This window comes from Dendrobates tinctorius, unplaced genomic scaffold (genome assembly GCF_039654945.1).
Source record: "Dendrobates tinctorius isolate UK_male_01 unplaced genomic scaffold, ASM3965494v1 ptg000063l, whole genome shotgun sequence".
NCBI lineage: Eukaryota > Metazoa > Chordata > Amphibia > Anura > Dendrobatidae > Dendrobates > Dendrobates tinctorius.
In genome coordinates this window covers 11,502,650-11,529,575 of record NW_027361731.1, presented here as the reverse complement: position 1 = coordinate 11,529,575, position 26,926 = coordinate 11,502,650, and the positions used below count along the sequence as shown (strand labels likewise).

General features: G+C 45.8%; 1 protein-coding gene across 2 annotated transcripts in view; it reads left to right on the top strand.

Annotated features, from left to right (window-relative positions):
* The window catches only part of LOC141094215 (uncharacterized), a 39,142-nt gene extending 13,656 nt beyond the window's left edge, over positions 1 to 25,486 (top strand). Inside the window, exons 6-11 of one of the 2 annotated variants that reach the window (XM_073580013.1) lie at positions 3,115 to 3,264; positions 3,390 to 3,569; positions 3,652 to 3,775; positions 3,859 to 3,956; positions 4,155 to 4,245; positions 24,065 to 25,486. In XM_073580013.1, the coding sequence (XP_073436114.1) occupies positions 3,115 to 3,264; positions 3,390 to 3,569; positions 3,652 to 3,775; positions 3,859 to 3,956; positions 4,155 to 4,245; positions 24,065 to 25,422 (2,001 nt within the window). In that variant the 3' untranslated portion in view covers positions 25,423 to 25,486. Of the gene's footprint in view, positions 1 to 3,114; positions 3,265 to 3,389; positions 3,570 to 3,651; positions 3,776 to 3,858; positions 3,957 to 4,154; positions 4,246 to 24,061 lie in introns of both variants that reach the window. The other variant, XM_073580012.1, reaches the window with a different exon arrangement.
* Positions 25,487 to 26,926: the final 1,440 nt, after the last annotated feature.

Below are 26,926 nucleotides of genomic sequence, written 5' to 3'. Positions count from 1 at the left end.
GTGACAGTTAAACACAGGAGGAGACAGAATTTGAGACACAGGAGGGGGCAGGATGGGAGAAACATGGTGCAGGATCATGGAGCAGGATGGATACAATGTAGATAGATGAGGCAGGATCGGGAGATCATATGGGGCAGAATGGATACTCATGAGGGCAGGATGAGTGAAAATATGGCTGGAGCGAGGGGGGCTGGGGCAGAATGTGAGACACGGGAGGCAGAATGTGAGACACGGGGGGTCAGAATGTGAGACAAGGGGGGCAGGATGTGAGACACAGGGGCAGAATGTGAGAGACGGGGGCACAATGTGAGACACGGGGGCAAAATGTGCGACACGGGGGCTCAATGTGAGACAAGGGGCACAATGGACATGGAGGCTGGGGCAGAATGTGAGACACGGAGTCAGAATGTGAGACACGGGGGCAGAATGTGAGACACAGGGCAGAATGTGAGACACGGGCAGAATGTGAGACACTGGGGCAGAATGGATATGGGGCAAAATTTGAGACACGGGGGCAGAATGGACATGTGGCAGAATGTGAGACACGGGGGCAGAATGGACATGTGGCAGAATGTGAGACACGGGGGCAGAATTGACATGGGACAGAATGTGAGACACGGGGGCAGAATGGACATGGGGCAGAATGTGAGACACGGGGGCAGAATGGACATGGGGCAGAATGGACATGGGGCAGAATGTGAGACACGGGGGCAGAATGGACATGGGGCAGAATGTGAGACACGGGGGCAGAATGTGTGACAGTTAAACACAGGAGGAGACAGAATTTGAGACACAGGAGGGGGCAGGATGGGAGAAACATGGTGCAGGATCATGGAGCAGGATGGATACAATGTAGACAGATGGGGCAGGATCGGGAGATCATATGGGGCAGAATGGATACTCATGAGGGCAGGATGAGTGAACATATGGCTGGAGCCAGGAATGAGACACACGGGGGCCAGGATGGGGGATATTATTACCATAGGGGCTAATTAAGGGATACTATTACTGCAGTAATGTATTTATTTTATTTTTTTGAGGATGCTGTTTTAAATGGGGGGAGGTTCTGTTACTGTGCAGAGTGATACTATGTTGCCTTTTTTTCTTCATCTGGTGTAGTGTAGAAGTTGGGGAAAAAACTAAGTAATGTGTTCTGCAAGTGGAGCTCTAGATAACTGTGTTATTTAGAGTTTAGTGTCATTTGCAAACATTGAAATTCTACTCTCTATGCCCCCTACAAGGTCATTAATAAATATGTTAAAAAGAAGCAGCCCAATACTGACCCCTGTGGTACCCCACTGCAAACCGCGACCCAGTCTGAGTGTGCTCCATTAAAAAACACCCTTTGTTTCCTATCCCTGAGCCAGCTCTTAACCCATTTACACATATTTCCCCTATCCCCATTGTTCTCATTTTAAGTATCAACCCTTTGTGTGGCACCATATCAAAAGCTTTTGAAAAGTCCATGTACACCACGTCCACTGCATTTCCTTGGTCCAGTCCAGAACTTACCTCTTCATAAAAGCTTATCAGATTAGTCTGACAGGAACGGTCCCTCATAAACCCATGTTGATATTGGGTCATGAGGTTATTCTTCTTCAGATACTCCAGTATAGCATCTCTTAGAAAACCCTCCAGGATTTTACCCACAGTTGAGGTTAGGGGGTTAAACTGCCAGGATTTTTATTGCAGCCGCACCTGTGCCATCCCTGCGGTGTACATCTATGTTCTGGAGCCCAAAAGGGCTAATTTTTTTTAAACAATTGTTTATTGTGTGAAAAAATAAAATGTGTCTTCTGCTTTTTCCATGTTTTTTTTCTCTTTACAAGATTTGTTGGAGCCAATTTTCTTTAGAAACATTTTTATATCTGCTTTATTTCTGGTGTTTTTCTCGTAATATAGGAAAGTCTAAGGCCAGAAATAAACCCCATAAATCGCTGTACATGGAGACTTTGGGATCGGATAATTTCTGTCCTTGGTGTTTGTGGGAGCAAAAAATCTTTTCTAAAAGCCTCAAACTTCTGTGTGTGAATCAGACATGAGATCTAACGTGATAGAAGATTACAGTGCGGGGAAGACGGGAAACCTTCATATAGACGGCCGGTGGGGATGGAGTCAGTGACGGACTCTGGCCAAATATGTTTCTAGAGCCGTAGTAGAAGATGAAGATGTCGTCCTCATCATGAAGTAGTTATTTCTCATGTCACGTGTAATGAATAGCTCCTGCAGTATTGCTAATGCCGATTCCAGTGTCGGTAAGGCTAGTTTAACATTTGCGGACGGAAGGCTGCGGACTTCCTTCGTGAAGCCGCGCCTCCTCCGGTCAGCTCTGCTTATTTATGCATGCGGCTTCATGCGGCCTGCGTAACCTATCTTTAACATTGGGTACGCAGGCTGTGCCGCAGTATGTGGAAGCCGCCCCCGCATAAAATTCCAACATGATGCGTTCTACGCGGGTCACCGCGCCATCAAAACAACCCATGCGGCGGCATCCGCATACTGAGGCACGGCCTGCATACCCAATGTTAAAGATGGGGTGCGCAGGCTGCATGCATAAGTAGGTGGAGCTGACCGGAGGAGGCGTGACAGGGGGCGGGGCTTCACAAGGGAAGTCCACAGCCCTCCGTCTGCAAATGTGAAACCAGCCTAAATGAGACGAGAATTAGCGTTATGGAAGATGAGTCTATGAGAAACGTATTCAGCTGCCGACTCCGAGGAAGAAACTGCTTGTTGTCTGTGGCCTAAAATATAATAATAATAATCATATTCTGCAGCACTTTACAGTTTGCACACATTATCATCACTGTCCCTGATGGGGCTCACAATCTAAATGCCCTATCAGTATGTCTTTGGAATGTGGGAGGAAACCGGAGAACCCAGAGGAAATCCATGCAAATACGGGGAGAACATACAAACTCCTTGCAGATGTTGTCCTTGGTGGGATTCGAACCCAGGACTCCAGCACTATATAGGTTTTATTAGTAGATGTAAAGAAGAAAACTAAATACTGTAAAATAATAAATCTCCTCATACGTTTCCCTTATTATCTCCAGTAATTGTATTATTACACAGGATTTTTATGATGTTACATCGGCTCATCTTCTTCTCATTCAGATCTCTACAATATCGGATCCTCTCAGTGAAGATCTTCTATATAAGAGAATTTTCCTGATTTACCCATCAAAGATGGATATGGACGCAGAGAAGATGGCGGAGAGGATATTACACCTCACCCTAGAGATCCTCTTCCGGCTTACTGGAGAGGTGAGAGATTCTGATGACGTCACATTACATCATTCTTATCTATGGGAATAACGGACAGAACTGGAGAGGTGAGGACTCTGGAAATGTCTGTAGTGAGATTTATTATTGTGTCTCTCCATAACCAGGATTACACAGTAGTGAAGAAGACCTCTAGTGAACGCTGTCAGGACCCTGTGTCTGAGGGATGGGGAAGACCCCTGATCCCAGTCACAGGGCCTCCACCTCACCCCCTGATACATGAGGACATCAATGACCAGAAGATCCTAGAACTCACCTACAAGATGATTAAGCTGCTGACTGGAGAGGTGACACTGCTGGGAATGCTGGGACATTATACAGTAACACTATGAAGGGATCGGGGGATGACGGTATCATTGTATGTGTCAGGTTCCTATAAGGTGTCAGGATGTTGCTGTGTATTTCTCCATGGAGGAGTGGGAGTATTTAGAGCGACACAGAGATCTGTACAAGGACGTCATGATGGATGTTCCCCAGCCCCTCACATCACCAGGTAATAGACAGGACTAAATACACACGGCCTATAATTATCTGTATGTAGAGAATGAATTCAGTCCCTGTATGTGTTTCCTCCAGATCTATCCAGTAAGAGGACAACACCAGAGAGATGTCCCCGTCCTCTTCTTCCACAGGACTGTAAACAAGAAGATCCCAATGTTCCTCAGGATCATCAGGTAGATGGAGAGAAGGTGCCATGAGATCTCCCCTATGATGTGTAGACGGCTGTGAAGGTCTTGTGCTCAGTCTTGTTTTATCCACCAGTATTATATGTTTTATACTTGTGTAATGAGAGCGGTGGAGATGGCAGGATTAGAGCTGATCATAGATGGGACTTCTCCATCTGTCTGTGACTTTTACAATATTTGTTTCAGGGTGAAGATCTGACCCATATTAATACTACAGAGACATATGTGAGGGGTGATGAGCGGTGTAAAGAGAAGATTCCTACATATGACTACCCAGGTGAGTAGTAACCACTAAATGCAGAGAAGTCCCAGATTTTTCTCACAGAAAAGATATGTGTCTTTGTACCGCATTAGCCAGTAGATACAAATATATTAAGAACTAGCTGAAGAGCCCGGCGCTGCCCGGGCATAGTAACTAACTGTGGTTAGTTATAACAAATTATAATTATCCTGCATCCCATAGTTCCATGCCCATATACCCATCATACATATTCTCCATCCCATAGTCCCATGCCCATATACCCATCATACATATTCTCCATCCCATAGTCCCATGCCCATATACCCATCACACATCCTCCATCCCATAGTCCCGTGCCCATATACCCGGCCGTCATACATATTCTCCATCCCATAGTCCCGTGCCCATATACCCATCACACATCCTCCATCCCATAGTCCCATGCCCATATACCCATCATACATATTCTCCATCCCATAGTCCCATGCCCATATACCCATCACACATCCTCCATCCCATAGTCCCGTGCCCATATACCCGGCCGTCATACATATCCTCCATCCCATAGTCCAGTGCCCATATTCCCATCACACATCCTCCATCCCATAGTCAACCATTATGACATCGTAATGAGCGGCTGGGCTTGCAACCTATGATGGCATCAATGTCGCCATGGCAACCATTATGACATCATAATGAGGGGTGGGACTTGATACACACACACTTTTTCCCCATTATGTAGATAGGGGCAAAAATTGTTTGGTGAATTGGAATGCGCGGGGTTAAAATTTCACCTCACAACATAGCCTAGGACGCTCTCGGGGCCCAGACGTGTGACTGTGCCAAATTTTGTGGCTGTAGCTGCGACGGTGCGGATGCCAATCCCGGACATACACACACACACACACACACACACACACACGGACACACACACACACACACACATACACACATTGAGCTTTATATATTAGAAGATTGAGAGTTCTCAGCGGTTGATTCCTTTTAATGGCTAACTGAAAAGATGGTAACAAATTGCAACCTTTTGAGACTACTCAGGTCTCTTCATCAGGCATAGAATAATACAAAATCTGAAGAATCACGTATTTATACACAACACAGCACAGAAAGAAATAATTCAACAGATAAGACAAGTGACGTGAAGCAGAGCTATCATTATGGGAGAGTGATAAACAGTTGTGGCCATAAATATTGGAACAGTTCATAGATAAGGAGTGTGAATGTTTTATTGTCCTCTGATTGGGGTCTGGTTCTGTGTTGTGATGCCCCAACAAGGTCTGGGGAACAAATTCCTTAACTGATGTAAAAAGACATATATCCATGAAACACATTCATTCCTGCATTGAGATTCTTCTCAGTCACCGGCTGTGGCTGCTTTGTCGGTGGTGTAGTCCGGCCGTATCACAATCGTGTGATCACCATTTTGCCTCTAGGCCACAACATTCTCCCCCTCCCAAAACTGTTCAAATGACTTTGGGCATTGAAAGCCCTTTTCTATAGAACTTACAACCTGGAGGATCCATCTACCCCCTGGGAATAGAAGATGCTGACCGTTATCTGCCCAGATCTGTAAACTACAAAGCCAAATGAGACTGTACGCAGAATATACTGACAAGTTAGAAAATCACTTGAAAAACAATATTAGCAATATTATTTTCTCTAATCTTCTGGTCAGGACCCATAGTAGCTCCAATGGTCCACCATAGAATCATAGAATCGTAGAGTTGGAAGGGACCTCCTGGGCCATCTGGTCCAACCCCCTGCTCAAAGCAGGATTCGCTAAATCATCCCAGTCAGATGTCTGTCCAGCCTCTGTTTGAAGACTTCCATTGAAGGAGAACTCACCACTTCTCGTGGCAGCCTGTTCCACTCATTGATCACTCTAACTGTCAAAAAGTTTTTTCTAATATCTAATCTGTGTCTCCTCCCATTCAGTTTCATCCCATTGCTTCTAGTCTTTCCTTGTGCAAATGAGAATAAAGTTGATCCTTCTACAATGTGACAGCCCTTGAGATATTTGTAGACAGCTATTAAGTCTCCTCTCAGTCTTCTCTTTTGCAAACTAAACATTCCCAAATCCTGCAACCTTTCCTCATAAGACAGGGTTTGCAGACCGGTCACCATTCTGGTCGCTCTTTTCTGAACTTGCTCCAGTTTATTGATGTCTTTTTTAAAATGTGGTGCCCAAAACTGGACACAATATTCCAGATGAGGTCTGACCAAAGAGGAGTAGAGGGAAATAATGACTTCACGTGATCTAGACTGTATGCTTCTGTTAATACATCCTAGAATTGCATTTGCCTTTTTTGCTGCTGCATCACACTGTTGACTCATATTCAGTCTGTGATCTATTAGTATACCCAAGTCTTTTTCACATGTGCTGTCACTTAGCCCTATTCCTCCCATTCTATATCTGCTTTTTTCATTTTTATTGCCCAGATGTAGTACTTTGCATTTCTCCCTGTTAAAAACCATTCTGTTAGTTGCTGCCCACTTCTCCAGTTTATTTAAATCTTTTTGAATCCTCTCTCTCTCTTCTCTAGTATTAGCTATCCCTCCTAGCTTTGTGTCATCAGTAAATTTAATCAGTTTACCCTCAATTCCTTCATCTAAATCGTTGATAAAGATGTTGAACAATACAGGGCCCAGGACAGAGCCCTGTGGTACCCCACTTGAGACATTCTTCCAACTGGATGTGCAGCCATTTACGACCACTCTTTGGGTCCGATCACTAAGCCAGTTATGAATCCACCTAACAGTTGCCTTGTCCATTCCATACTTAGTCATTTTTTCAATAAGAATTGTATGAGAGACTTTGTCAAATGCTTTGCTGAAGTCAAGATATACTATATCTACAGCATTTCCTTGATCCACCCAATCAGTGATACCATCATAGAAGGAAATTAAGTTAGTCTGACATGACTTACTAGTTACAAACCCATGCTGACTCTGTTTAATCACTTCATTCTTATCCAGGTACTGACATACATGTTGTTTAATAATTTGTTCAAAGATCTTTCCTGGTATAGAAGTCAGACTCACCGGCCTATAGTTGCCTGGGTCCACCTTCTTCCCCTTTTTGAAGATAGGAACAACATTTGCTCTTCTCCAGTCTTCTGGCACTTCTCCTGTTCTCCAAGAATTTTCAAAGAATATGGAGAGGGGTTCAAAAATTTCTTCTGCTATCTCCTTCAGTACTCTGGGGTGTAATTCATCTGGACCTGGAGACTTGAATTCATTTAGGTTAGCTAAGTGTTTCCTCACTAGCTTTCTGTTTATAGATATCCTGGATTCTTCTATTCCCTTAATAGGACAGTGAATAACAGTTGATGTTACATTTCCTTTCTGAGAGAAAACAGATGCAAAATAGGAATTTAAAAGTTCAGCCTTCTCAACATCCTGTCTTACCATTTCATCATTTTCATCCTGTAAAAATCCTATAGCATCTTTGACTTTTCTTTTACTTTTGACATATCCCCAAAATCCTTTAATATTGCTTTTGACATCTCTTGCAAGCCTCAATTCATTTTCAGCTTTAGATAATCTGATTTGTGCCCTGCAGGTTCTGCAGACAGCATTATATTCTTCTTTAGATATGCCTCCCTCTTTCCATTTTATAAACATTTTTTTCTTCCTTTTTAGCATGTGCTTAAGTTCTGTGTTCATCCATCCTGGTTTCCTTAAATGCTTCCTATTCTTCCCTCTTTTCGGAATTGTTAACAACTGTGCTTTGAGAATTTCATTTTTCAAGATTTCCCATCCTTCCTGGACATAAATGAGTGCAACTCCAGTTTACTGTTGGAGTTCTCCCCTCATACATACGTTGTTGTTGGGGATGTAACATAGAATAAAAAATGTCTTTTTTACCTGTTCATTCTGTATGATAGTATGATTGTGATGGGATTGTCCTGCGTCACTTATGTGAGTCTTTAACTCCCTGATAGTCTTAAAAAAAGCTCCATCGCCTCTTCCAAATGCCTAAGATCTAAATGTAATGTGGACCTGTCAGCAGGATTGTGCACAGTAACCTACAGACAATGTCAGGTCGGCGCCATTATACTGATCACAATGATACCTGGTGATGAAATAATAGTGTTGATATTATTGTTGATAATGCCTATAATGTTGAGGCTTAGACAAAAATAATTACATCCAGCAAAATAACACCGGCAGCACCTGTCCAGTATCATCTATCTCTTACTTATAGATACTTATAGATGCTACTGCGCAGGTGCCACCATTTCCGGTGACATTTTGAAGGATGTAATTTTTTTCTAAGCCTCACATTAGCCACATTATTATAGGCATTATCAACAATAATATCAATGTTATTATATGCATTATGTAACAGTGGGGGGCAGGTCAGTGAGGGATCAGTGATCTGTCATAAGCCAATACAGATGCATATGTAATCAGAGCACCACATAAAGCCCCGCCCACAGCCCCGCCCCAAAGCACGAGAATCTCATTAACTGAAAACTACAAATACAGATTAAACAACAACCACAAGACGGATTTCATCACCAGGTATCATTGTAATCAGTATAACGGCGCCGACCTGACAGTGTCTGTAGGTTACTGTGCACAATCCTGCTGACAGGTTCCCTTTATGACATCTCAGCTCTGCACTATTATACACAGTTCTCTTTAAATGTGTAATATTTCTTCTTGAAACTCATCTGACAGAAAATATTGGCCCGTATGATAGCTTAGATTGATGTTATTGTCTATAGTCACAGTTTTTGATTACAGTAGTTACTGCCCAAAATACTCTGATTTATGCTCTTCCTGCAGCCAGTTTTGTGTTGCTAATCAGGCCCCATTTTTAAAATCTGACATGTGTCACTTTATGTGGTGATAACTTTGGAATTCTTCACAAAGGATAATGGAAAACAAATGGATGTTATAAATTATTTTCCAACTTTGCATAATACCCTATATACGCTTGTACACTACTGTCTATAGTGTGGTGGAGGCTGCACGCCGGCGCTGACAGGACCCTGACATTATAACTGACCAGTAAGTTTTTGGGGTTTTTTTGTGCAGAGAATTATGGATTCCATACAGTCTCTGGCTGACCAGATGCAAAATCTGAGTCAGATGTTTCAGGGTTTATCTCTGGAGCAGCAAGCTCTTGCTCGTTCTCAGCAGCAGGTTTCTGAGACAATGCAAGGGGCTTTATCTGCTGACAGTCCTGGGTCTCTGGGGGCTGGGGTGAGGGATGTTGTTCTGGTGTCCCTGGAACCACCTGTTAAACTGCCTGACTTCTTTTCTGGGAACAAAAAGGAGTTCAGGATCTTCATGGAGGGTTGCAAACTTTTTTTTAGTTTGAGACCACGTTCCTCTGGGGACGAAAACCAGAAGGTAGGGGTCATTACGTCCTTATTAAGAGGGTCCCCACAAGCTTGGGCTTTCTCCCTTCCTCCCACTGCCCCTGAGAGAGTGTCTGTGAATGCATTCTTTGAGGCACTCGGGCGCATATATGATGAGCCTGACCGAGTGCGATTGGCAGAGGACATGGTGATGAGTGTCTGTCAGGGGAAACACTTGGCTGAGTTAGTTTTGTACTGAATTCCGCTGCTGGGCTGCAGAGATCTCTTGGGACGACGCTGCGCTTCGAGGTCTCTTTCGCAGAGGCTTGTCCGAGCGGCTGTAGGATGCCTTGGCATTACATCCCCCACCTAACTCTCTCGAGGACGCCATGACCCAGGCCGTCCGGATGGACCGCAGACTGCGGGCCAGAGGGGTGATGCAGGTGGAGACTCCATTGTTCACCAGTGGAAAAGAGACCTCGTCTGAATTGGAGCGGGAAATTGAGGGGGCCCAGTCGCTGGCTCCTGCGGCAAAACCAGGGGGCAAGTTGTTTGTCCCAGAGCAACTTCGCCTTAAACTCTTGCAAGAGTTCCATGAATCCACCCTGGTATATCAGCCACGTGTCTGGCGGTGGCTAGGATCTTCTGGTGGCCTACCCTTGGTTCTGATATAAAGAAATTAATTTCTGGTTGTGGAGTCTGCACTCGTTCTAAGAGCTCTCATAGCCGGCCGGCGGGGGAGCTGATGCCCTTGGCAGTTCCCAAAAGACCATGGACCCACCTGTCCATGGATTTTATTACCAATCTTCCCTCTTCCAGGGGTAATACAGTGGTATGGGTAGTGGTGGACAGATTTTCTAAGCATGCTCATTTTGTACCCCTGTCCGCATTACCTTCAGCTGAGACCTTATCCAGATTGTTTGTGCAGCATGTGGTCCGCTTGCATGGGGTACCCCTGAATGTGGTGTCTGATCATGGTGTGCAGTTTGTGGCTAAGTTTTGGCGTGCTTTCTGAAAAAATTAGGGATGTCTCTGTCCTTTTCGTCTACATACCATCCCGAGAGTAATGGTCAGAGGGAACGCACTAATCAGTCTCTGGAACAGATCCTCAGATGTCTGACTTCTGCTAGACAGAATGACTGTTGTGATATACTGCCGTTGGCTGAATTTGCCTTCAATAGACGGGTGAGTCAATCCACTGGTATGTCCCCTTTCTTGATCAACTATGGGTTCAGTACTCATTTTGGTGAGTTTTCTCATCTGGATTCGGGGTGTCCCGTGGCTGAGGACTCTGTTCACTGGTTAAAAGATACATGGGTAGAAGTCCAGTGGCGTATATCTAGGTCTCAAGGCAGGTATAAGTTTTTCGCGGACAGGAAACGAACGCCTGGTCCCATGTTTCAGGTTGGAGAGAATGTTCGGCTCTTCACGAGAAACATTAAGTTAAAGATTCCTTCAGCCAAGTTGGGCCCCAAATTTATTGGCCTGTACAAGAATGTGGAAAAAATCAATCCAGTGGTGTACAGACTGTGCCTTCCACCCTCTTTCAAGATCCCTAAAGTCTTCCATAGATCTCTACTGAAACCTTCTGAAGCAGTCCAGGGAGAATCCGAGTACGCTGCTTCTCCGGTTTCGGTTGAGGGACATGTGGAATATGAGATTGGTCATATCGTAGATTCCAGGTTGGTACAGCGGTCAGTACAGTACCTAGTTCATTGGAAGGGGTATGGGCCAGAGGACAGGTCCTGGGTGCCGGCCCGGTTGATGCATGCAGATCACATGGTTCGGGCTTTCCATGCTAGGTACTCGGGCAAGCCTGGGGGTCCAGAGGCCCCCCATTGAGAGGGGGGTACTGTCATGATACCAGTGCTGGTGGACCTGCACTTCTAGGGTTAATGTTTTGATCTCAGTGCAGACTCTTACCTGCACACCTGGGACTTATTATGGTGGCCTCTCATTGATTCTGGGAAAGCTTCTTATAGCCTCAGGAAGCTCCCATCCCCGTCAGTTATACTTTCACCCTTGGCAGAGTTGTTTTGACCCCTGAGTGTGTTTTGTGCTGTGTTCTGGTTGCTTGATTCTTTGTGTATGACTCGGTCTTTTTTCTGGATATTGCTTGTTGGATTCTGCTTGGTAACTTCTATGTCTGTTTGGTTTTGACCCCTGCTTAGCCCCGACCATCCGTTCTGTCTCTTCCCTGGTACGTTACTGCTATCTCTGTGTATGACCTCCGTTTTGCCTGACTCTGAGTATTTCTGTATAGTGTCCTGCTGATCTCTGGAAGCAGGATGCTAAGCCCCGCCCCCTTGCAGTCACATGACCGTAGGTCCTTCACTGCTTGCTAAACTTCAGTGTCCCCAGGTCCTGTTTGTCAGTACTTTCCGGCCGTACCTGACCCCGGGCCCCCTTACAGTGCGGGTGAGTCCCTGCTCAGCGGAGGCTGCACACCGGCGCTGAAAGGACCCTGACAGCTGGCAGCTGATGTCAGCCGCAGCGCACACGTCGCCAGCATCTGACGTCACTGTTGTTCGCCGCCGAGTGCGCGCTTCTGGTCCGTGGAGGGAGCTTCGCTGCAGGAGCGTGGCCAGGTAAGGAGAATGTTTTTTGTGTGTTTTTTTATTTTTATTGAAAGCGGCGCCGGCAACCCGGGGGCAGAATGGACATGTGGGCTGGGGCAGAATGTGAGACACGGGGGCAGAATGTGAGACACGGGGCAGAATGGACATGGGGCAGAATGGACAAGGGGCAGAATGTGAGACATGGGGCAGAATATGAGACATGGGGGCAGAATGTGAGACATGTGGGCTGGGGCAGAATATGAGACATGGGGGCAGAATGTGAGACACGGGGCAGAATGTGAGACATTGGGGCAGAATGGACATGAGGGCTGGGGCAGAATGTGAGACACGGGCAGAATGTGAAACACGGGCAGAATGGACATGGGGCAGAATATGAGGCATGGGGGCAGAATGTGAGATACGGGCAGAATGGGCACGGGGTAGAATGTGAGACACGGGGGCAAAATCGACATGGGGCAGAATGTGAGACGTGGGCTGGGGCAGAATATGAGACATGGGGCATAATTTAAGAGACGGGCAGAATGGACATGGGGCAGAATGGACACGGGGGCAGAATGTGAGACACGGGGGCATTATGTGAGACACGGGGGCTGTTGCGAGTTCTCTTTCTGGGATCCCTCTGGTGGTTACTGGAGGTAGTGGAGCTGATCAGATTGACAAAGGCTTGCCACCTGATAATGATGATGACAATTGGAGATCTGGGGTTTCTGACTGGTGTATTTAAGACAGCTGACTTCCTTAAATCCCTGCTGGTGATTGTCTCCCTGTGCCTTCTGAGGTCTGATGTCTGATGTCTCCTGCTCTGTTCCTGCATGCTTCAGCTAAGTGGCTCATTTGCTAAACTTTTTGCATTTGATCTGGTTTTGTCTATCTCTGCTTTGTGCGGGTCAGCTTGCTCCTGCTGGGGCTGTGCTGGATCACCGCCCATATGTTACTGCTTGTGTCAGTTTGTTTTGTCCCCTGTTATTTTGGTCTCTTTTTGCTTTGCTTTCAGTATATACCAGAGTGCTGATATAGTGGGGGCGAAGTCGTGTGACTTCAGTGTTTTTTGTGCATCAGACGTGTTGGATTTTTCAGGGGTTTTTGCTTGATTGCAGACAGTGTCTTTCATGTCTTGTCTAGTCAGTTTGGGCCCCATCATTTGCTCAGTCTATTTTTCTGCCTGCGTATGTGTTTTCATCTTGTTTCACCGAAAATATACGTTTGGGGGCTGTCTATTCCATTGCGGTCTGCTCCGGGGCAGTTTAGATTTCACCTTTCTTGCTTTAGGCTGGGTTAGTTCTCCGGCCATGCCGAGGCGTCTAGGGCATTGTAGGTACGCTCCACGGCTACTGCTACTTGTGTGGATAGGATCAGGGGTCTGCAATCCGCTTAGTTACCAACCTCTTTGGTTTTCTGTGGCTTGGCCTGGTCCTGTTATCCTCCTCGGTGACCCATTCATGACAGGTGGCATTATGGACATGGGGCAGAATGTGAGACATGAGGGCAGAATGGACACTGGGCAGAATGTGACAGTGAAATACAGGAGGGGACAGGATGGGAGAAACATGGTGCAGGATCATGAGGCAGATTGGATACAATGTAGACAGATGGGGCAGGACCGGGAGATCATATGGGGCAGAATGGATACTCATGAGGGCAGGCTGAGAGAACATATGGCTGGAGCCAGGAATGAGACACACGGGGGCCAGGATGGGGGGATATTATTACCATAGGGGCTAATTAAGGGATACTATTACTGCAGTAATGTATTTATTTTATTTTTTTGAGGATACTGTTTTAAATGGGGGGAGGTCCTGTTACTGTGCAGAGTGACACTGTGTCGCCTTTTTTTCTTCATCTGGTCTAGTGTAGAAGTTGGGAAAAATTAATGTGTTCTGCAAGTGGAGCTCTAGATAACTGTGTAATTTCCTGCAGAGATGAGCCCTGGCTGGAAGATGTAATGGCGGTCTGTGCTGGATGAAAGATGAAAAGCAAAGATAAAGGACTTCACCTTGAGAAGTCACTGGTGAGTCAGTGTGTTACCAGTACACTGACACTATAAATTATATGCCGAGGTCCTGTGTATAATGTCACCGGTGATCACTGTATTACCTGTACATTGACATTATATATAGAGCTCTTGTATATAATGTCACTGGTGATCACTGGATTACCTGTACACAGACACTGCATACTAAGTACAGATCTCCTTTGTATAATGGCACTTATGGTGATAGTATTATGTTTTTTATTAATGATCAGTATTGTAGTATTCAGTCACCATGTGGTGGTAATATGTGGTCTGGCCATGTTGTGGCTGTATTTGTCCCTTGTATGTGCTATTATTCTGTCACTGTGGTGGTAATATGTGGTCTGGCCGTGGTGTGGCTGTATTTGTTTCTTGTATGTGGTATTATTGGTCACCATGTGGTGGTAATATGGTGTCTGGTCATAGTGCGGTGGTATTTGTACTCAAACAAAAAAGTTCCAGCAACAAACATCCAAATCAGATTGTTGAATAGATGTTAAAACTTCATCTTTATTGCAATGCCTTTAAAAACATGCTGTTAAAATTGTAAATCCAGGGGATTACGCGTTTCGAACAAAAATGTTCTTAGTCATAGCCATGTCTGTGATCAGTACAAAAAGCAGAGTAAAATACAAAAGGAGGAAGGAAAAGGAAATGAAGTGAGCAATTAATCATGCAAATAAGACAATTATACTAATGACACAAAGAGAAAAAAAAACACATGAATTCAGTAATAATACATAATATCTGTTCTCTTATTCAATCCAGGAGGGACTCTGCAATTAAACTTAAAAATAAATTGCGCTTCTTTGAAATGCAATGCTTTGTCTCTGTCACCGCCTCGATCACTGGTAAGAACTTCCTCTAATGCACGAACATGAAAAAAATCTAAACAACCTTTATGGACCGACAAAAAATGATAAGAATCTCCTGATAAACTTCCTGTCCTGACATTTGTAGCCTCATATATATGTTCCGCAATTCTCGTCCTGAGAGGTCGCGTGGAGCATCCCACATATTGAAGATTGCGCTGTGTGCACGTGATAACATAAACCACATAGGTTGTGCTGCCATTGATAAACGTGCGGATCTTCTGTGTATGGAGCAGCCGTGGCTCTGATTTCATGTGAAGTATCCATATACCGACATAAGCCGCACTGGCGTTTACCGCACTTGTGTGACCCAGACACAGATAACCAGTTGTGTTTTGCTTTGACCTTCTGTCTTGCTGTGTGGTCAGAAGGAGATATCACGTTGCCGATAGTAGTACCTCTCCTGGATACAAAATGTACTCCTTTTTCTAGCAGCTTTTTCAAGCGGTCATCAGCATGTAACACAGGAAGGGATTTTTTTAATCACATCAATTACTTGGTAAATATTATCGCTATATGTGGTTGTAAAGGGTAAATTAGGCAGATTTTTTCGTGCAGTTTTTTTCTGCTGTAAATGTTCTGCCCTACTTCTACCATCAGCCTTAATCTTTGCCTTTTCTAGCACATTAGTTGAATAGCCACGGTTTTTAAATCTGCGGTCAATAACAGCGCGCTCCATCAAAAACCCCTCTCTGTGAGTACAGCATCCTTTATCTCGGATATATTCTCCTGTGGGAACATTATTCCCAACATGCCTGGGATGGCAGCTATTAGCAGGCAATACAGAGTTCCCAGCGGTGGGTTTGCGAAATAAAGAGCAATCAGTTTTGCCCGTTATGATTGACCCTTTTAGATTAATGTCCAGATATGGAATTGACCTTTTTTCCATGTTGGAAGGTGAAAGAAATATTAAATGGGTTATTATTAATGTATTGGCCAAAATCATAAACTGACTCATCAGAACCGGCCCCTATTATTAAGCCATCATCTACATATCTCATACAACAATGCAGAGAAGATTGGAATGGATTCAGTTCTGTATAGATAGAGTTGTCCTCCCACCAATCCATGAAGATGACAGCAATAGAGGGGGAGAATTTCGCTCCCATACAGCAGCCCTGCTGTTGGAGAAAGAACCTGTCGGAAAATTTGAAATAATTATTTTTCAACAGAAACCAAGTAGCATCCGATATGAAATCTTGCCGGCGGAACACATATATGAGGCTACAAATGTCAGGACAGGAAGTTTATCAGGAGCTTCTTATCATTTTTCGTCTGTCCATAAAGGTTGTTTAGATTTTTTTCATGTTCCTGCATTAGAGGAAGTTCTTACCAGTGATCGAGGCGGTGACAGAGACAAAGTATTGCATTTCAAGAAGCGCAATTTATTTTTAAGTTTAATTGCAGAGTCCCTCCTGGATTGAATAAGAGAACGGATATTATGTATTATTACTGAATTCATGTGTTTTTTTTTCTCTCTGTGTCATTAGTATAATTGTCTTATTTGCATGATTAATTGCTCACTTCATTTCCTTTTCCTTCCTCCTTTTCTATTTTACTCTGCTTTTTGTACTGATCACAGACATGGCTATGACGAGGAACATTTTTGTTCGAAACGCGTAATCCCCTGGATTTACAATTTTAACAGCATGTTTTTAAAGGCATTGCAATAAAGATGAAGTTTTAACGTCTATTCGACAATCTGATTTGGATGTTGCTGGAACTTTTTTGTTTGATTACCACAGCCGCTTTTTCCGAGCACCATCCTGAAGTCCACACCCAAAGCCACAGAAATTCATCTAATGGTGAGCTGAATACTTTTTTTTTTTCTTCTATGTTGATATGCAGTGATATTTGTCCCTTTTGGATGTGATATTATTGGTCATCTTTAAAACTGAAAAATAAATAATAAAAAAAACCCCTAAATTTTATTGGATATTTTAACCAGTGTTTAATAGGTTAGAATAGAGTAGGGCCTGGCCAAAAGAGTCTACCTTGTCGTGGTGGCAGATTTAAAAAATCTTGTGGCCAAAACAATAGCTGCTGGCTATGTGTGTGATCTGGAGATGGGAACTGTTAATGTCTGATTGGTGAGAAGTGGAGTTTTTCCAAGAGAGAGCAGAGGGGCTGTGGACAGTTCGAGAGGTGGAGCCTGGGCAGAGTCTCAAGCAGGCCCCGAAAATTTTGTTACTATGGGGCCCCAAAATTCCTACTGGCAGCCCTGTTTGCAGACACAATGTACTGGGAGCACTGTTCTTGGTCACCTGGCACCTCAGACGATGTCCACCATGAACATGCTTGGCACTACTTTCTCTGCTTTCCATATCCCAAGAATTGCCTTGCTCATTGCTCTTTTAACACCCTTACATGGAATCTGGACTTACACAGGGCCCCTTAGGCTTGAACCTTGGTGTTACCTTCTAATCTATGGTGATAGATGGGAAGAAGAATACTCATGTAGCCGAGTCAGAATCAGGACAGAATACAGAATCAGAAGACACAAGAGTAGTCAGTAAACGGGCCACGGTCACAACAGGAAACAAATACACAAGCCACGAGCTGAGCACAGAGGACTGAACCAGAGGAGAACAATGCTGTATCTGGCAGATTCCGGCTTTAGTAGGGTGTGGTCCTTTCCAATTGGCTGACGTAGGGAGCAGATTACTCCAGCTGGACAGTAGGAACAGATCCCAGATGAGATTGGACACACCATATGCAGGAGCCCTAATATAACCAAATGACAGAAAACCAGAACAGTCAAAATACTTAGGAGGAATGAATATTTTTTTCTCCACAGCCACTTTCCAGAAATTAACACACAGTGGATGTTGGAGAGTGAAAATTACACATTTGCCATTTTATTACCCAACACATAGTGCCCAGATTGTGCTCCAGGAGACACACACCATAAATTAAATGGATTCTTCTCACTATAATATTGCTAAATACAGGGATCCTAAATGTTGTGTGAGCACACTGCAAGACTCAGAAGTGAGAGCGGATCTTGCAGGATTGTTTTATGGAAACCTTGTTGCTTTTCAACAGCCTTTGAGCCACTAGTAGTGTGGGAACCTCTGTTTTTCCATTGACAGATGATGGACCGGAGTGGGGAATTTTTTGTCTGTCTCCTTCCCCACCATCCTGTAGAATGTAAGCCTGAAAGGGCAGGGTCCTCTCTCCTCTGTATCAGTCTGTGATTGTTAGTTTGTTTACTGTAAGTGGTATCTGTAATTTGTACAGGCTCGGACTGGCCCACCGAGGTACCGTTGGATCTCTCGGTGGGCCCCGCCCCCGAATGTCACTGTCACTCACTGGTCGCTCGTACCCAGGGGCAGGGCCGGCGTCAGAACCCGGCGCACCCGGGCAAGTGCCGGGGCCCTGGCGAGATGGGAGGGCCCACTCATGCTGTCTGGGATACCCGCCGGCCGCCGCCACGCCCCCCATGTACTGACCCCATCCTGCGCCCTCCGCGAGGGACCCACGCAGTGACACAGCCCCTTACAGCCAGCAATGATCATCGCTTCCTTCGGCTGTAATCTTGTGTGCGGTGCCAGCACAGGACCTGTGATGAGGTCACAGGAGGGGAGGAGTCGGGTCACATGATCAGGGTGGCTGCAGGACTCTGCTGTGCTGGTCGCTTTTCATTATGGTGCTGGTCTGGATGGATGCGGTAACGTTTATGTGTGGGACAGTGAGGTCAGGGAGGTGTTTTACAAGGTGCATGTAGCAGAGCCGTGTATGTACTTGTGTGGGGTCAGGGAGGGGTTTTACAAGGTGGATGTAGCAGAGCCGTGTGTACTTGTGTGGGGTCAGGGAGGGGTTTAACAAGGTGGATGAAGCAGGGCCGTGTGTGTACTTGTGTGGGGTCAGGGAGGGGTTTAACAAGGTGGATGAAGCAGGGCCGTGTGTGTACTTGTGTGGGGTCAGGGAGGGGTTTTACAAGGTGGATGTAGCAGAGCCGTGTGTGTACTTGTGTGGGGTCAGGGAGGGGTTTAACAAGGTGGATGTAGCAGAGCCGCGTGTGTACTTCTGTGGGGTCAGGAGGGGTTTACAAGGTGGATGTGGCAGAGCCGTGTGTGTACTTTGTGTGGGGTCAGGAGAGGTTTAACAAGGTGAATGTAGCAGGGCCGTGTGTGTACTTGTGTGGGGTCAGGGAGGGGTTTAACAAGGTGGATGTAGCAGAGCCGTGTGTGTACTTGTGTGGGGTCAGGGAGGGGTTTAACAAGGTGGATGTAGCAGAGCCATGTGTGTACTTGTGTGGGGTCAGGGAGGGGTTTAACAAGGTGGATGTAGCAGAGCCGTGTGTGTACTTTGTGTGGGGTCAGGAAGGGTTTACAAGGTGGATGTAGCAGAGCCGTGTGTGTACTTGTGTGGGGTCAGGGAGGGGTTTATCAAGGTGGATGTAGCAGAGCCATGTGTGTACTTGTGTGGGGTCAGGGAGGGGTTTAACAAGGTGGATGTAGCAGAGCCGTGTGTGTACTTGTGTGGGGTCAGGAGGGGTTTACAAGGTGGATGCAGCAGAGCCGTGTGTGTACTTGTGTTGTGTCAGGGAGGGGTTTAACAAGGTGGATGTAGCAGAGCCATGTGTGTTCTTGGGTGGGGTCAGGAGGGGTTTACAAGTTGTACAGAGCAGAGCCGTGTGTGTACGAGGTGTACGGAGCAGACCCGTGTGTGTACGAGGTGTACGGAGCGAAGCCGTGTGTGTACGAGGTGTATGGAGCAGGGCCGTGTGTGTACGAGATGTACGGAACGGAGCCCTGTGTGTACGGAGCTGAGCCGTGTGTTTATGGAGCGGAGCAGAGCCGGGGGTGTACGGAGTGAAGCCGCGTGTGTACAAGGTGTACGGAGCGGAGCCGTGTGTGTATGAGGCATACAAAGCGGAGCCGTGCATGTACGAAGTGTATGGTGGGGAGCATTTATACCTCCCGAGTCCCAACTGTCCCGGATCCAGCGAGACAGTCCCGATTTTGAGAGAGAGACTGCCCCAGCCGGGAGATTACTTTCCCCGCGGGACACAGGAGTACACAGCGGAGCCCCAAGGAGCAATTTAAAACTTGCACGTAACGTTCTACCGGAAGTGACGTGCTGGAAGCTGACCAGAAATTAGGTCATTTCAGTAGGAGATTGTGACGGAACCATGGAGGCACTTCAAGGAATGCTTCAGATCCATCACCGTGTCCTCCTCTGACAGCAGACAGCGAGATCGCCTTGGAATCGGGGATGTTGGCCATGTGAGCGGATCATGATATGTCCTGCACCAGGAGGCTCAGGTAGGCACTACAATGGGAGCTGGGCTGCTATAGTATCTTTATAGAATTTTTCTTTCTCTGTTTCTTTCTCTCTCTGTTCTTTCTCTCTAATCTTTTTTTCTCTCTCTCTGTTCTTTCGCTCTCTGTTCTCTTTCTTTCTTTCTGTCTCTGTTCTTTCTCTCTGTCTGTTCTCTCTTTCCTCTCTTTCTTTCTCTCTCTCTGTTCTTTCTTTCCCCTCTTGCTCTCTGTTCTTTCCCCTCTTTCTTTTTCTCTCTACCTCTCTGTTCTTTCTTTCCCCTCCTTCTTTTTCTCTCTCTCCCTGTTCTTTTTTTCTGTCAACTCTTTTTCTCTCTCCGTTCTTTCTTTCCCCTTTTTTCTCTCCCTCTCTGTTCTTTATTCCCCTCTTTCTTTCTTTCTTTCTTTCTTTCTTTCTTTCTCTCTCTGTTCTTTTTTCTGTCCACTCTTTCTTTCTCTTTGTCCTTTTTCTTTCTTTCTTCTTTCTCTCTGTTCTTTCTTTCCCCTCTTTCTTTCTCTATCTGTTCTTTCTTTCTTTACCCTCTTTCTTTCTCTTTCTCTCTGTTCTTTTCTTTCTCTCTCTGTTCTTCCTTTCTTTCTCTCTGTTCTTTATTTTCTTTCTTTCTTTCTTTCTCTGTTCGTTCTTTCTATGTTCTTTCTTTCTCTCTCTGTATCTTTCTCTGTTCTTCCTTCCATTCTTTCTCTTTCTTTCTCTTTCTTTCTCTGTTCTTTATTTCCCCTCTCTTCTTTCTTTCATGCGTACACTACTAATCAGTAGCCTCCATCACATGAACGTGTTTTGCCACAGAGCGAGTGTCCGTGTGGATCACATGCGTGTCCGTGTGATCCACACAGAGAGAAGTCCGTTTTTGGCCGTCACCACGGATGTCACACGGCATGAGTCGTGGTATGTGTTAAGGGGGGGCCAACTGAGACTTTTTCGCCCGGGGCCCTCAAAAACCTGGAGCCGGCCCTGCCCAGGGATGGGATTCAGCGGGTTCTCCCCGGTTCGGTGGAACCGGTTGTTAAAAAAGCAGCCAGTTCCCCGAACCGGGGAGATTCACAGCCGCGATCCGGTACTTTGATGTTCCTGCAGTGCAGCCGGCAAGGAGCAGGAGCAGAGGAGGACTCTTGCTCTGCTTCCTAGTCCCGCCCGCCGCGCCGGATACCGCGCATTGATACATCGGGTCGTTCTCTGCTCTGTCTCTGACTACTGGACAGAGCACAGCACACCCCGGAGGCCCCCGCCCCGCGCACTGATTCCTGCGCGCAGTGCGGCATTGGCGGGTAACTGGAGCTCGCTGGAGGAGTCACCGCCACCGTCCAGACTTGTCAAGTCAATGTGAGCTGAGCCCAGGCAGCGTGACGGACCGGTGATTTGCGCACACCCGGAGGCCGGAGGAGCAGGACGGGCAGTGCGGGGCCTGGCCATCCAGGAGGCCTCAACCGCGGCCGTGGGATTACAGTGACAGTCTTCTTCTTCTTCAGAGTCAGACGCGTTGCAGCCTGTCGCCTGTGTATCTGGTACACAGGCCAACGCCGGGTCAGTGAGTTACTGTCTGTATGTGCTGCGTATTGGGGACCTGTGCTGCCTACTAGGGACCTGTGCCTGCCTATTGGGGACCTGTGCCTGCCTATTGGGGACCTGTGCTGCCTACTAGGGACCTGTGCCTGCCTATTGGGGACCTGTGCCTGCCTATTAAGGAACAATGCTGCCTATTAGGGACCTGTGCCTGCCTATTGGGGACCTGTGCTGCCTATTAGGGACCTGTGCTGCCTACTAGGGACCTGTGCCTGCCTATTGGGGACCTGTGCTGCCTACTAGGGACCTGTGCCTGCCTATTGGGGACCTGTGCTGCCTATTAGGGAACAATGCTGCCTATTAGGGACCTGTGCCTGCCTATTGGGGACCTGTGCTGCCTATAGGGACCTGTGCTGTCTATTGGGGACCTGTGCTGCCTATTGGGGACCAATGCTGCCTATAGGGAACAATGCTGCCTATTGGGGACCTGTGCTGCCTATTGGGGCCTGTGCTGCCTATTGGGGACCTGTGCTGCCTATTGGGTACAATGCTACCTATTGGGGACCTGTGCTGCCTATTGGGACCTGTGCTCCCTATTGGGGACCTGTGCTCCCTATTTGGGACCAATGCTGCCTATTGGGGACCAATGCTGCCTATTGGGGACCTGTGCTGCCTATTGGGGACCTGTGCTGCCTATTGGGGACCTTTGCTCCCTATTTGGGACCAATGCTGCCTATTGGGGACCAATGCTGCCTATTGGGGACCTGTGCTGCCTATTGGGGACCAATGTTGGCTATAGGGAACAATGCTGCCTATTGGGGACCTGTGCTGCCTATTGGGACCTGTGCTGCCTATTGGGGACCTGTGCTGCCTATTGGGGACAATGCTACCTATTGGGGACCTGTGCTGCCTATTGGGACCTGTGCTGCCTATTGGGGACCTGTGCTCCCTATTTGGGACCAATGCTGCCTATTGGGGACCAATGCTGCCTATTGGGAACAATGCTCCCTATTGGGGACCTGTGCTGCCTATTGGGGACCTGTGCTGCCTATTGGGGACCTTTGCTCCCTATTTGGGACCAATGCTGCCTATTGGGGACCAATGCTGCCTATTGGGGACCTGTGCTGCCTATTGGGGACCTGTGCTGCCTATTGGGGATGTGTGCTACCTATTGGGGACCTGTGCTGCCTATTGGGGAGTTGTGCTGCCTATTGGGAACCTGTGCTGCCTATAGGGACCAATGCTGCCTATTGGGGACCTGTGCTGCCTATTGGGGACGTGTGCTACCTATTGGGGACCTGTGTTGCCTTTTGGGGACCTGTGCTGCCTATTGGGGAGTTGTGCTGCCTATTGGGAACCTGTGCTGCCTATAGGGACCAATGCTGCCTATTGGGGACCTGTGCTGCCTATTGGGGCAGCTAATCGCACGGGTACCGGGAGGCTTTCGCCGCTAAGACCGGCAGGCAGCAACGCTGCCTGGCTGGTCCGGGTGAATTTTAGCCCCCCCTGCAGATACGAACGCTTCGATTGGCTGGGCTATGTAGCATCTACCATGGAACTCTTGTTGGGACAAAGTGATCACTATACCCCCTACATCAATCCTTGAGGGTGTAGATTCCAAAATGGGGTCACTTTTTAACTTCAAAGTAACTCAGGTCAGATTTGCAAAAAATGGCCTGGGCATTAAGGTGAAAACAGGCCTGCGGCCCTAAAGGATTAAATGAATCGTAGTGCGGAAAGATCTGCAGCATATGAACAACGGTGCAGCTTTTAGTAGAATTAGGATGCTGAAATGATGTAGATTTGGCGTGGGATATACGGCAAAAGAACCCATGGTGTAATTCCGCGGTCTCAAAGCCTAAATGTTGAGTTGTACATTATTGTAGGTGGGCCCCTAAAATTAATTCCCTTGGTGGGCCCTAGACACCCCAGTCCGACCCTGAATTTGTAACCCCCTCTCATGTACAGCACCATGGAATCAATGGCGTTATATAAATATTAATAAAAATGAGAATTGGTATTTTCACCTAACTAACATTGGTTGGTTTCTTTTTATTCAATATTTGGGAGGCAGAATGAACAAACAGTTGAACACCGCACACTACTGGTTCATCCTAGAAGGTTTTCTATTAGACTGTGAACTGTCATTGTGTTGTAAATAATTACATTTTTTTACTTAGCTTGCCATTTTTATGGATAGCTTAAGTAGAGATGTTCAAAAATATAAAATTCATGGATATTTTATTAAAAAGAAAATAATTGTTTTTGTCTTAGCAGATGACTGTACCAGGAAATCAGAGGGAGAGCTGATATCTTCAATTTTTAAATCTGATGATCTTGAGATCCTACAAGATACAGCTGAAGTGAATGCTATTACTCTAGATATACCATCATCCATTCACAGCAAAGATCTGTCATCTGACCCTATGAAACAGGTCCCATCTTCTGACTCATTACCGAGTACTAAGGAAAATCAAAGTCACAAAAGAGACATTAAAAAACAAATTGCTCCTCAAGCAAAGAAGTCATTTTCCTGTTCAGAATGTGGGAAATGTTTTACACAGAAATCATATTTTATTAACCACCAGAGAATTCACACAGGGGAGAAGCCTTTTTCCTGTTCAGAATGTGGGAAATGTTTTAGCAAGAAATCGATTCTTTATAGACACCAGATAATTCACACAGGGGAGAAGCCTTTTTCCTGTTCAGAATGTGGGAAATGTTTTAATCAGAAATCAGTTCTTGTTAGACATCAGAGCAGTCACACAGGGGAGAAGCCTTTTTCCTGTTCAGAATGTGGGAAATGTTTTAACAAGAAAGGTCATCTTGATGACCACTGGAGAACTCACACGGGGGAGACACCTTTTTCATGTTCAGAATGTGGGAAATGTTTTAACCAGAAAGTTCATCTTGATAACCATTGGAGAACTCACACAGGGGAGAAGCCTTTTTCCTGTTCAGAATGTGGGAAATGTTTTAACCAGAAATCGGTTCTTGTTAGACATCAGAGCGGTCACACAGGGGAGAAGCCTTTTTCCTGTTCAGAATGTGGGAAATGTTTTAACCAGAAAGGTTATCTTGATGACCACTGGAGAACTCACACAGGAGTGAAGCCTTTTTCCTGTTCAGAATGTGGGAAATGTTTTATCAAGAAAGGTCATCTTGATAACCACTGGAGAACTCACACAGGGGAGAAGCCTTTTTCCTGCTCAGAATGTGGGAAATGTTTTAACTGGAAAGTGCATCTTGATAGCCACTGGAGAACTCATACAGGGGAGAAGCCTTTTTCCTGTTCAGAATGTGGGAAATGTTTTAAGTGGAAAGCGCTTCTTGATAACCACTGGAGAACTCATACTGGGGAGAAGCCTTTTTCCTGTTCAGAATGTGAGAAATGTTTTAACCAGAAAGCGCATCTTGTTAGACATCAGAGCGGTCACACAAGGGAGAAGCGTTTTTCCTGTTCAGAATGTGGGAAATGTTTTAACCGGAAAGCGCATCTTGATAGCCATGGGAGAACTCACACAGGGGAGAAGCCTTTTTCCTGTTCAGAATGTGGGAAATGTTTTAACTGGAAAGCACATCTTGTTAGACATCAGAGCAGTCACACAAAGGAGAAGCCTTTTTCATTTTCTTGATGTGGGAAATATTTTATTTGGAAATCAACTGTCAATAAACATCAGAGATGTCACATGGGGAGAAGCCTTTTTATGTTCAGATTGTTGGAATTGTTTTAACCAAAATTAGATCATCTTAAAGGGGTTGTCTCTTGTCATTCCTCTTGTTTGCTGATACAAGGATAAAGCTTTATCTTCCAAATGTAAAACTATACCAATTCACCCCCTGAAGGTTAGTCAGAAGGGGACTAATAGAAAAAACCTATACCCCACATTTCAGTATATAGGGTGAGGTGATGTATATACACTCACTCACTCTCCAAGCCTCTCATTTCTACGGGTTTCATCATCCTCACCAAAGGCAACTCATTAAGAGACTATTTAAAACTGACCTATATGCAAGTGAGACTAGCCAAAAAAAACATGTATCGTGTTATCCAAAACTAGCCTTATATAGCAGATCCCAGACTTCAAGCTATATACTTTGTAAGTTAATAAGCCAGTCCAGTGGCGGTCAGTCAGGAATAGAAAGTATGTGAAAATGCAGTATAATTATTGTTCTTTTCCTCCTATAGGGACTGCCCTAGTTTGGTATTGTAAGACCAGTCAATTAGTAGTACGGACAAATTGTCCTAGACTAAACTCAGTTTTCAGACGGCCCAATATATACCACTCAGGGAAAACTTACCTGCTCCGAAGATCATTAGCAGCTTTTAACTAATGGCCATGCTGCGGTCTGTCAGGGAGTTAGTGCAATATCATTATAAAGGCTAGGGATTTGTGAAATCATAATGTCTGGGAGACAGGGCCGGTTTTAGGCAAAGTGGGGCCCTAGGTAGGGATGAGCGAGCACAGTCGTGGGTGTTCGGTACTCGGCGAGTAATGAAGTTCTCGCGGTACTTGGTGCATAGCGAGTATTAGACTACTTGCTTCGCACGATTCTATTGTCCCGCCCAGCATTTGCCAATCACAGTAACGCCGCACCCTTCTTGCTTGTGGGCGGCATTACTGTGATTGGCTGGCCGCCCAGGGTCATACATGACTCATAGCCTGGCTCTATCTAAGCCCTGCTGCCGCCATTTTCTGTACATTGCATGCAGAATACAGCTAATAAACCCACAAAAAGCCACATGAGTTCACAACAATGCCCATCATTCAAAAATTACTCTTTTTATAAACCACACAAAAACAAGTTCAAAAACACGAAAACCATGCAGTGTTTGGTTGTAATTGGATTGTGTCAAGTGGCTATGCTGCTCAGTCTTCCACCTTATATATTCTCACTGGTTTTGCTCTTGTATGTGGTTTTATAATAATAATAATAAAAATATTTATACAAGTGCAAAACCAGTGAGTATATATAAGGTGGAAGACTGAGCAGCATAGCCACTTGACACAATCCAATTACAACCAAACACTGCATGGTTTTCGTGTTTTTGAACTTGTTTTTGTGTGGTTTATAAAAAGAGTAATTTTTGACTGATGGGCATTGTTGTGAACTCATGTGGCTTTTTGTAGGTTTGCT